At 48.0% G+C, this 12,274-nt stretch overlaps 1 protein-coding gene across 13 annotated transcripts in view; it reads right to left on the reverse strand.

Moving 5' to 3' along the window:
- MTSS1 (MTSS I-BAR domain containing 1) overlaps positions 1 to 12,274 on the reverse strand; it is a 162,792-nt gene that overhangs the window by 36,282 nt on the left and 114,236 nt on the right. For all 13 annotated transcript variants that reach the window (XM_032609613.1, XM_032609617.1, XM_032609612.1 and 10 more), the window contains exon 4: positions 229 to 313. In XM_032609613.1, coding sequence (XP_032465504.1) covers positions 229 to 313 — 85 coding nt within the window. The remainder of the gene's footprint in view (positions 1 to 228; positions 314 to 12,274) is intronic.

Consider the following 12,274-nt stretch of genomic DNA (forward strand, 5'->3'; position numbering starts at 1 on the left):
TGGTCCTTCACTGGAGCCCCAAGGCCCAGACCACTGTCTGGCAGATGCTCAGTCAAATACTTGTTCAGTGAATGCGCAGAGGGACGGGCTGTGATGAGAGATGGGCTGTGGGGATTTAACGTTACGGGGAAACCAGTACTGCTTGAGGCAAGTTATGCTATGTCTCACCGCTTCCTTAACCTGAAATCAGCAAGGGCGTCTGAGGTCTGGAAGAAACACGGTCCTCACCTGGAAAACTGCCTCAGCTTGGCTTCTATGCTGCGATGCCTCATGCACATCCTGGTTAAGGCCGAGCCAATCTCCCTGGTACCACCTGGAAAAGCAACAGAAGCAAACATGAGGGACAGGAGACAAGTAGGACTCACTGAGGTCCTTAAAGAGACAATGAAAGAATTACAAAACTGGCCAGATTTCACCATGTCATAAAACCCAAGCCACGGTCTTTCAGACTTCTCACCAGGCTTGTGTACACAGACGTAAACATCTACGTATGGCTACGTATCTTGAAATAATCATCAAAACAAAAGCTACCTTTACTATATACGATACCCTCTAATATTTTCTATTGTTTTTTTTTTTAGTTTTTAGATGCTGATTGTGACCCAGAAGTTGATTTTACAATCCACTCATGGGTCTGAAAAATACCTCTCAAGGAAGATGATTAAAACAGTATCTGATATAGTATCTGATATTTAGGGGAAAGCTGTAGTTTTGTTTTATTTTTTCCACTTCTGGCAAAATAATCCTCTTAGCATTACTCAGAACCACCAATGAAGCCACTCCATAAAGCCACATATTCTAGAATACAAGTAACGTAGAGAAAGCAGGGCTAAAGCAAGACGAAAGAGCAGGGTATGTTTTTTGATGGGTTTGGGTAACGCCAGAGAGAGAAGTCCTCAAACGCAGCAAATGTCGAGTAAACGGAAATACAGCTTAGTGCTCCTGAAATTCTTGTCATACTTTTCCCTTCAGGCACACCCTTTTCTAAGGTTATTTTTGAAGTTCCCTTCCTTCCTCCCCTTAGAAACAATGCTTAAATCAGCATTTACTTGGGCGTGGAGGAGGGGGAAGTAACTGTATCTGCAGATGGTCACTCTGCACTAAGCACTGGAAAGCACAATTATAAATGTTATGAAAACACTGGGGCTCATGAAATCAGAGGGAAAAGGGTCCCCAAAACCACTGTGTTTTTTTAAAATTTAATTTATTTTACAGACAAGGCCTTCAAGGGGAAGCACAGGAATTTATGGCAGGTTTAACCAAATCAAGTTAATAGGAAAAAAATTCCCTCCCCTATTAGTACTTGTGACATTATTATGGGCCGTGTTTTCCACTCTGCCTTCTCTCCTAGAAATGCCAGTGCGCTGCTTCACTTCCACCTGTTTTCCATTTTATTCTGCAAAACGATCAGGTTTCTAGAACCAAAAAATAAAGTAATACTGGTGATACATGTTTAATATTTCTATATTTTATTTTAGTCTGAAAAGAAGCCTTCTGGAGCAATTCTTCCATTCTTCTAAAACAGGGTTTCTCAATCTGAACCTGACTGACACATAGGGGCAGGACGATTCCTTGTTAGGGGGCCGTCCTTTGCGTTGTAGGATGGTTTGCCACATCCCTGGCCTCAACCTACCAAAAGCCAGTAGCAGCCCCCCAGCCTGTGATATCCAAAAATGTTTCCAGACAGTACCAAGGGCTCCCTGGGGAGAAAACTCTCCCCCAGTTGAGAAGCACTTCTGTGAAAGAAACTGAGTAAGAATGAAAGGTCATCTGAGGCTGACTTACTAAATGGCCAGAAGTGTAAAATGTTGCCCTAGAGCTCCTGGCACCTGCCAGGAGTTAGTGACCACCGGAGCCTCACCATCTACACTGTAGCTTGCACCTCTCTACCCAGTAAAACCAGTAGAGGGCGCTGTTTTCACATGAGCCACTTGCCTTCTGGGCTCATTTCAGGTTCTTAAGCCTTTATTGCTTATAAGCAAGGACGAGGAACACTTAATCCGCAGGGAAATACCTCTTATTTTTCCTGGGCCTTCATTTAATTAAAAGTTAATAACCCAGCCATGCAAGGAAACGGGCACACTCATTCACAGCTGGTAAGAGTGTAAACCAGCACTTTTCTGGAGGAAAAGTTGGCAGCATCTATCAAGAAATGCCTTAAAAACAAGCCCCCTCTTTGACCCAGCAATTCTACTCCTAGAAATGTTACCAGAGGAAACAATTAAGGGTGAGAGCAAATCTTTACCTATGAGGACAGTCATGGAAATGTTGCTTACGGCAGTAAAAACTGGAAATAACATCCCATTCTAGGGAGCAGGTTGAATAGACCCTAGGACACAGCCACACAACGGACGAGCATGCAGTCACCCGAAGTGCTGGAGAGCGATGGTCAGGTCCCAGGAAGTGAGTCGTTTGTAGAGACCTGAGGATGTGCTGGGCCCTGGGATGAGTGCTTTGCACACGTGAGCTCATTTAATCCTCCCAACAAGCCCAGGTGTGCTGGTGTTACTATCATCCCAGACAGGAAGAAAGCCTTCTGTAATTTGGCCAACGTCACACTGCTAGTAAGTGCGATTCTATCCCAGGCCACATCTACGGACTCCATGCATGTAACCACTCAGCACATGGCACTTACTACAGACAAAGGGAGAAGGGAAACGGCAGAGCCCAAAACACTCCGCTGAGCTAACTTAACTACACACTCTTATGGATGTTGAGGCTTTACGGTCCAGCTCTCAAATTTTTGTTCCTGAGCCTAGAACTGTTGAATTGGCACCACGGGAACTAAGCTCCAATCTTTGCTAAGCTGTTAACACAGAGCTAAGTGACCGAGAGCTGCTTCGTCGATTACCCCTGAGTTTGAGTCTCCTCAAAATAAAATTCTGCAGTTGGAAAAGATCACCTCAAAGCTCAGCTCCCTAACCCCATTTCTCTGCTCCCGACTTCTGTCAGCTTCCCAGATATTTTCATACATTGCCACTGGTCATTTATCATCCCCAGGAAAGCCCTAGGCTTCCCAGAGACAGCTGAACTGTGGGATGAGAACAAGCAGTTTCTCAACATGCTGTGTGCAACCCACCACCGTGCTCTGCAGCACAGGGCTTCCTGCGACAGAAGGAAATGAAGAACCAGAGCAAACTCGCAAATCGCAGTGTCTCTGTCCAAGTGGCACGAGGGCAGGAGACAGGCAGCTGACATCCTCCGTGGACCCCAGGACCCAACCATTAGAATTTGCTGCTGATCTCAGCCACGCAGGGCCCTCTAAAAATAGCTCCATCCATGGATGTGCTTCACAGGGTCTTCTGCTCTTCCTGACCCCTTGGCTAAGAACTAAAAAAAAAAAAAAAAATCAGGTTTGAAAAAGCTTCAGAGGAAGCTGGCTTTAGTTACAATGCCACAGCCGACATCTGGAAGAGCTCTGAGCTGACAGAGAGAATATTTATGGAATCAAATGACTGCGATGTACTCAGCAGCTTGTGAGTAAGGACAAGATCTTACTTGTTTTCTGTTTTCCCTGCACCCAGCACTGGTACAGACTGAAGAAACCAACATGGACCACTTGGAGAGCATTTTTTGCTATACCTGGAGGCGGAGCAAGGGACTGGGTTTGTCTTTCGTTTAACACATAAATATTTGTGTATCATCTTTGGCACACAACAGAAGACTCAAAATGAATACAAGATCCCTATTATCTTACAAAAGATCTATACTGATTCAAGGTCAGCCTGGAGAAACAATGGTGTATTAGTTTTTTTTTAATTGCAGTATAGTTGACTTACAATGTTGTGTTAGTTTCTGGTGTACAGCAAAGTGATTCATATCTATATATTCTTTTTCAGATTCTTCTCCATTATAGGTTATTACAAGATATTGAATGTAGTTCCCTGTGCTATACAGTAGGACCCTGTTGTTTATCTAATTTTCTATCGTTGCTGTAACAGATTACCACAAATTTAAATTTTAAATATATTAAATTTATTAATATTTTAATTTAAAGCAGCACACAGCTATTATCTTACAGTTCCGGAAATTGGAAATCCAAAATCAATTTCTCCAGGCTAAAATCAAGATGTCAGGAGGGCTTCGTTCCTCTGGAGGCCCAGAGAATCTGTGTCCTTGCCTCTTCCAGCTTCTATCGGCCGCCTGCATTCCGTGGCTCCTGGCACCTTCCTCCACCTTCAAAGTCAGTGTTGTCACAACTTCAGTCTTCTCTAACCTCTGCTTCTGTCCTCACATCTTCTCTGACTCTGATCCTCCTTCCTCCTTCTTATAAGAACTCTTGTGCTGTACTGGACCCACCTTAATAATCCAAGATAATCTCCCCCATCTCAAGATCCTTAGCTGAATCATATCTGCAAAGCCCCTTTTGTCATGTACAGTAACATATTCACAGGTTCTGGGGTTGAGGACGCGGGTATTTGGGAGGGCATTATTCTGCCTACCAAAGATGAACAGGAGTTGTTAATTTGGGGAGAGTGCACGGGGCACTATGGTCCACTCTCCAGAGTCCATCTATTCCTCCCCAGAGGATTAATCAGGGCCAATGATCTAATGCCATCCCCTTTGGCAGTGGCTGGTTCAGGGATGAGACAAAGATGGAGAGGTTGATGGGGAGGCCTTTGGGGAAAATGTCCCTATGTCCCTGATCTTTTTTAAAAAATAAATTTATTTATTTATTTATTTTTGGCTGTGTTGGGTCTTTGTTGCTGCACACGGGCTTCAGTAGTTGTGGCACACGGGCTCGGTAGTTGTGGCACACGGGCTCTGTAGTCGCGGCACACCCACTCTAGAGTGCAGGCTCAGTAGTTGTGGCGCACAGGCTTAGTTGCTCTGCGGCATGTGGGATCTTCCCGGACCAGGGCTCAAACCCACGTGCCCTGCATTGGCAGGTGGATTCTTAACCACTGCACCACCAGGGAAGTTCCAAAAATGTCCCTGATCTTAAGATCAACACACCGAAGAGACCCCACAGGTCATGAACTGGAAGCAGGCTGCCCAGCTGCTGTGGTCAGCCAGCTTTCTGGCCGTGGGGACACCTGCCTTAGGAGGAGGCCCGTCCTGTGGACAGAACACAGAAGGAGCCCGAGTCTCCAGTGACCTCTCGCTGGGCTGCCAGATTAACACAGTGGGGAGCCTGCTCTCCTGGACCTGGGGCTCCTGTTTTTGCAAATTCACACATCTCCTTATTTTTAAAGCTACTTGATTTGGTTCTCTCTTTTGCCAGTTTAAAGAAGACGGAAGGGAGCAGCAGCCTGGCGCTTTCTCACAGCACCAGGAACCACCCCGTGGCTAAAAGAAACACTAAGCCCATCATTCGCTGCTGAGAGAGGCACAGATACTTGATGGCAAAAATCTTCATTCTTTTCAGTGTGATACACGTTAAGAACTTTCCCCCGTAACAAGCAAAGGTTTTTATGATAAATTAGTACAAAATCAGCTGACGATCAAAACTGGGGGATCTGCAAAGGAGATGATCAGTGGAAAGAAAGAAGTAAAAAGCCTAGAGGTTAGACTATCAAAGTATGAACATGGGGGCAGAATACGATGAGTTTTGCACATGAAGACACAAATTCCACAAACATTTATTCAGTATTGTATTAGTTTCCTAGGGCTGCTGTAACAAAGTACCCCAAACTGGTTGGTTTAAAGCAACCAGAATTTACTGTTTCACCATTCTGGAGGTTAGAAGTCCCAAAACCAAGGTGTCGGCAGGGCTCCCTCTGGAAGCTGCAGGGGAAGAATTCTTCCCTGCCTCTCCCTAGCTGTGGTGGTTGCTGGCAATCCACAGCTGGTAGATGCGTCACTCCAGTCTCTGCGTCTGTCTACACATGGCAATTTCCCTGTGTGTCTGTCTTCACGTGAGACATATGTGAAGGCATTCTCCTCTCTGCCTGTATCTGTGTCCAAATTTCTTTCTTCTTATAAAGACACCAGTTGTATTGGATTAGGGCCTACCCTAACGACCTCATGTTAACTTGATTATACCTGCAAAGACTTTATGTCCAACTGAGGTCACATTCACAGGTACTGGGAGTTAGAATGCAAGTTGTCTTTTTGGGGGGAATACAACACACCCCATAATAAGTATCTACCATACAACAAGGATTAAAGTGATTCCAAAGATGACAAAGACCTAGCCCTGGAGGGGCCCACAGACTGGCTGGGGGATTGCTATGAAATGGTGCAGGGAATGTGACTGTTGCAGCAACCCTACGACGTAGGTACTACTGTCTGCATCTTACAAATGGAAAAAACGGAGGCTCTGCATGGTTAACTGGCTGAGGGCCACAGAACTGGTAAGCGGTAGAGCTAAGATCCAAGTCCTGCTTTTACGGATACTGAAAAGCTCTCTCCCACCATGACAAGCTGGAGGCATTCCCCACCGAGGACAAAGAGACACATTAAAGTCCCAAACATAATACAAACCTTTTAATGCCTATTGGGGGAGGATACAGGCAGTGGGGGGATAAGGAGAGGAAAGCCACTGACCCACTGTTCCCTCCCCCGCAAAGCCTGACATGGCTACACCCTCCAGACTGCCACCTGCCACAGTGGCTTTGCAGACAGAGGCGGGCCGGTGGCATCCATCAAGTGGCATCGCCCATCCCTCCATGCTGCCTCACTTGCAGGTGGCGTCCATCTCCCCACACAGCGGAGGACTAATGGACAGGCCATCCTGGGGTTTACAGTGTGCAGGTGGTGAACGAGGCTTGAAAAGCTGTTCTTTCAGGCTCGGCTTCTGCTGCAGGAGGGGTCGGGGCTGGAGGAAGCGAGGTGTAAGAAGTGCCCAGGTGGAAGCACACGGCTACGGTAAGGTGCTGTGCATCTTGGCCACCCCTCTGAGCGCCGATGTTGTTGGGAGGCTAATTAAGCATCAGATGGCACCCCTGGGATGGGAAAGTGCTCTCTGAAACCTCTGCAGGGGAGAGGGTCACAGGGACAGGCCCACCCAGGGCAGGTCCTGACCTCAGCACTGCTGACATTTTGGACCAGATCCATCTTTGCTGAGGGAGCTGTCCTGGGCACTGGAGGATGTTTTGGTTAGCCCTCCCCCGCGCAAGTCAAGTCGACCAGGAATGTCTCCAGACATTGTCGATCGTCCCCTGGGTGCAAAATCGCCCCCGTTGCGAAGCACTGGCCTAGGGGAACATGTGTCCACCCACAAGGAGGGTCGCTGACTCCAGGCCGGACCTCGGGAAGCCTCAGCTGACACACTCCACTGTCACGGCAGCTGCTACGCGAGCTATTAGCTGGCTGCCCGTCCCCACCTTCACAGCCTCAGACAGGCAACTCCTGTCCCCACAATGAAGAAAAGATTCCACTTGCCACTAGAGACACACTGATTTCAGAATACGAAATTGACATTCCCCACAAAGTCAAAAGGCACAAACTCCCTCACCCACAGACTTAGGGACACAGGAATTCAACCAGAGGCAGGATGTGTTCAAGTCCAGAATATGAGAATACCCAAAGGATTACAAAAGAGCCCAAAGCCCACGGCAGGCAGAATCTAAGCACAGAAGTCCCACCATCTGTATGGTTAGGAGAACTCCTCTGTGAGGCCAACAAGAGGCAGGGGAGTAAGACACTGACCTCAAACCACTCAATGGCTTGTGACTTCTTCCTGGACACCAGCCAGCGATGCACTGTCAGCCCCAAAGCGTCTCTGAAAATCTGTGACTCTGGACACCAAACAGGCACCAAGCACACCTAACCTGACAGGCGCCCCCTCTCTGTGGATATGTGAGGCTGCTTGCTGTACTCAGTTGTTTATAAGTTTAAAAGCTCTGGGGCTTCCCTGGTGGCGCAGTGGTTGGCAGTCCGCCTGCCGATGCAGGGGACGCGGGTTCGTGCCCCCGTCCGGGAGGATCCCACATGCCGTGGAGCGGCTGGGCCTGCGTGCCGTGGAGCAGCTGGGCCTGCGCTCCATGGCCGCTGGGCCTGCGTGTCTGGAGCCTGTGCTCCACAACGGGAGAGGCCACAACAGTGGACGCCCCTGTACCGCAAAAAAAAAAAAAAAAGTTCTAAGGGAGGTGGCCATGTTCCCAGGCACATAACCACCAAACATACCAAACATCAAATACAACTGCAGGTTGCCCTGTGACATAGTTTTATCAGAAATCTTTTTCCAAAACATATGTTTATCCACACCCAATCTTACCTGTTGAGGTGTAAGTGGGCCCCCTCGCCTGTCCACTGACCCCCAAAAGAGTCCTGGGGGCACCTTAGCAGCCGTATCCCACCCTTTCTCTCCTCCGTGCCACACACCTGGGTGACAGGCAGACCCTAAGCAGCCTGCAAGCCGCAGAGCGTCCAAAGCAGCCGCTTTCCCACTGTGGCTGATTTGGAGTCTTAGCACAAACTCCTTGGCATCTCCCGAATTAGCGTGAGGGTCAGGAGGAAAAGCAGTAGAGCCAAAGGGTTAAGAGCTTGGCTCTGAAATCAGACAATGTGGATTCAAAGCCCAGCTCCCCCATTCGCCAACTGCGTGACCTTGGGAAGGGTCTAACTTGCTTAGATTCAAATGTTGATGACTGTACTCCAAAAAAATGGTTATGCCAATTGGTGTTTCATGTCATCTTTGTTGCATATAAATACCACATCCCAAATGCATCATCTGTAATTTCCAGTTGGGGCTTCTTGTGAAACAATCTGAGGTATCCGAGATTTTTGTTTTGTTTTGGTTTTTTTACGATTGTTGTCACCGATCTTTTACAACTGCCTCATCCATATTTAATTTGATGGCAATATATATATTTTTTAAAAAGTAACTTACTTTTATCTTTCTAAACATTCCACTTATTCTGCAGAAACAACCAATCTTGATTTTCACACTCCTATCCCAAAGATTTATGTACCTTATAATTAAATAATGTAATGACATACAATTGGCATATACAGGTTTGGGAACACACACAACTGACCCTTGGTTAAGCTGACAGCTCAGGTAGAAGAAGTGTGTGGACATAGAGAGAAGCCTACTTAGCTTCGAGCTTGTTGCAGGCAGGGGTTGGTGTGTATATATTTTTTTTTTTTCTTTTTTTTTTGCAGTACGCAGGCCTCTCACTGTTGTGGCCTCTCCCGTTGCGGAGCACAGGCTCCGGACACGCAGGCTCAGCGGCCATGGGTCACGGGCCCAGCCGCTCCACGGCATGTGGGATCTTCCCGGACCGGGGCACAAACCCGCGTCCCCTGCAGCGGCAGGTGGACTCTCAACCACTGTACCACCAGGGAAGCCCAAGGGGGTTGGTATATTTTATAGAGAAAGTAAAGAGCCCTGGTTACATCGATGGGCCAATTAAGTAGGACTTTGATGTAGCAATAATCAGCCAAGTCCTACAAAAGGGCGAAGGCCAGAGTAATTAACTCAGGCCTGGTTGGAGTGTCCACCCACAGTGATGCGTTAGCCAGCGTGTGACAGCCCTCACTTCTCCCGCATGTAATATCGCCCTTTCCCGAGGAGCTAGCTAATGGGTACACAGAAGGCAAGGTAAGAGTCCAAAGGAACAAAGTCAGAATTGTTCCGCTGGGGCTCAGGGTGGGCCACCCCCAAATATGCCATACTGGCATATTGATTATTTTGAATTAAAGTTACTTAAGAAATGGCCAATGCAAGAGAGACACTCCGACCCTCCTTTCTGTCTCCCTGAAAGCAGGAAAGGCATCTCTCATGTGAAAGGTACCCTCCCTGCATCTGAAAAGTAGAAGGACACCCTTTTGGCCAGAGAGGGGGAATGCGGTCCAAGAAACCTTGTTACTCCTTTCATTTACTACACCAAAACCAAACTCTGTTTAGATTCTTCCCTAATTGGGCACACAAAACCTACATTTCTTTGTCCTGTCAATTTCTTACAAATTTATCGGGTTTTTTTGTCTAAAAAGTCTCAAAGTTGCCTGCTCTGGCCCTTTTGTTGCTCCCATTTCTATGAGACCTCCATGCACACGAATTAAAATGTGTATCTTTTTCTCCTGCTAATCTGTCTTGGGTCAATGTTATTATTAGTGCAGCCACAAGAACTCAAGATAAGTAGAGGGGGCACCTTCCACCTCTTTGACAGTTCCTTCTTCCCTAACATCTTCGAAGACCAAAGGCCAAGAAGGAGTAAGTCCAGAGGGCCCGCCGGGGAAGGATCTCCTCCTTACCAGCAGTTATGCACCAACCAAGTGGTCACTGGATGGAACTCTAAGCTGTAGCGCTGAGAGGTTCATGGTCAAGCAACTGCGGTGAGCCCATCCCTCGGTGGCCCCCACCTTCCTGGCTAACCAGCTTAAAGGTGCCCCCAGCCCGAGATCTCTCTTCGTTGTTTATTTTCATGTCACAAAGCTCAAGACCGTTGTGTCATCAGCCTCCTGCTAACGAAGAATGGAAAGGAAAGTTCCTATAGAATCCAGGACCACTTCCGCAATGACCTGCGTCAGGTTGTGGGTTCAGCAAACAAGGAAAGAATGTCTCACTCTCCTTCCTCTCAAGCCCCTGCTCTCAGAGCCCAGAACCCTGAAATGTCAGGTGTCTTTTCACCCTGACGGCAGGCAAGAGGGCTGCCTGGGCTGCGCATCACAGGAGCCACGTCTGCGTGTAGCAGCCGCCACTCTGGCCGGCCCGGCGGGCACACCATCTGCCAGCCTGGGGGGTGCCGGGGGCCCCCACGGTTCCACAACCGCCATGCCAGCGTCACGCCTGACGGTGAAGCCAGTGTGCTCGGGGATGCTTTCATTTCACAAGCTTAAGTGCTGGTACACAGACTGTGAAAGGCAGAGTGAGAGAGTCTCAAAGTGGCACCTGGGTGTGAGGCTGAATTCTAAGAATAAAGAAGGGAACTCAATTCTGATGCCCGAAGAGGCTCAACCATGACACCCAGCTAACAAAGACCACACTTTTCCCAAATGTTCAGTCCAAGGGACCGAGTCCAAAAGGCCATTAGATGGACCCCTACAGTGAGACCAACAACAGGGTCAGCAGGGAGGCCTCGGGCACTCCAAGCAGGGGACCAGCAGGACCTCAGGTGGAGGCTGGCACACCTGCTTGAGGTTCTAGGCAGCGGATCTTCCAGGTGACCTCCAGGCTGGATTAGATGAGCCCCCTTTACCGCTGTAAGAAAAATGAACTTATGGCAGCTGGGATGCTGGAGGAGGGACAATTCCTATATTCCACAAACACTACTGTGTTCGACGCTACTGTGGTCTGACTCTTGGACTGTCAGCGGAGGAGACAACCCCTGCCCTCCTGGGATGCAGCTCATCTAAACTCAGAAGCCACAGATTTCAGGGTGACCTTAGGGCTGGGAGGTGCCTCGGAAAACTCACGAGGCAACAAACCAGTGGTTCCTTACTGCTCGGCACCCAACGCTTGCCTTTAACGAGCAGAGAAGCTCCGGATGCCCCCCCAGGAGCCCCTCTCTCACTGCCGTTCCTCTTGCTCAGGGAAATGCATCCGTGTCCTTCACTGTGTCCCTGTGAGAAGGCTGGTTCCTGTCGGGGGCACTGTCATTTTCATTAAAGGTCTAAGGAGGCACTCAGGGTATTAAGAATATCAAAAAACCAAACTGTTTCTTCTGGCTTCCTCAGCATTTTATTTTTATTCTTGGGTACAGACAGATGGACAGCGGAGAGGTGGCATCATTTAATGCCCTGTATCTGTTTGACTGCAGGGAGGGAAGGGAAAGGGACAAACAACTAGTTCCTGGTATTACGAGTTACCATACAGACCATCTATCATTTATATCGGCCACTCAGTAGAGACACTGGTCATCCATAAATCACTGAAGAGTATCCAGATACCTTATGCTAGTCCTTAAAATGGTTTCAAAGCGATCCAAACATTTCTGTATGTGCTATTTAAATCACCGAAACATTCTTGCAACAAATACACAATCTGATTTCAAGGAAACGAACGAATGTGAAACATGAGTAATATTTTAAGCAGTGGAGGATCTGTCCCTTTGTCTTCAGAGGTTTACTTAGGACAAAAGTGGAAAAACTTAAAAAGATTTTCAAAAGTAAACCCGGAAAGCTCCTGGACAAAGGAAGCCTGACTTCCCTTTTGCTACAATGGCAGTTCCAACCTGCTTCCATCCTCAAGGAAGAGAAAAACATGCAGAGTTTCCCGTTCAGAAACTGTACTCCTGGGCTACTGTATGTGGCTGAGATGTGGGGGACAAGCCCGCTGGTGTTCATGGGGCACCTAATACTGCGCACGCAGCAAACGCTGGGCACAGGTTTTGGGAAGACGCCCTTGTGCCCACACCCGGGGCGGAAGATACTGCAAACTGTTATC

Source organism: Phocoena sinus, chromosome 17 (genome assembly GCF_008692025.1).
Source record: "Phocoena sinus isolate mPhoSin1 chromosome 17, mPhoSin1.pri, whole genome shotgun sequence".
Taxonomy (NCBI): domain Eukaryota; kingdom Metazoa; phylum Chordata; class Mammalia; order Artiodactyla; family Phocoenidae; genus Phocoena; species Phocoena sinus.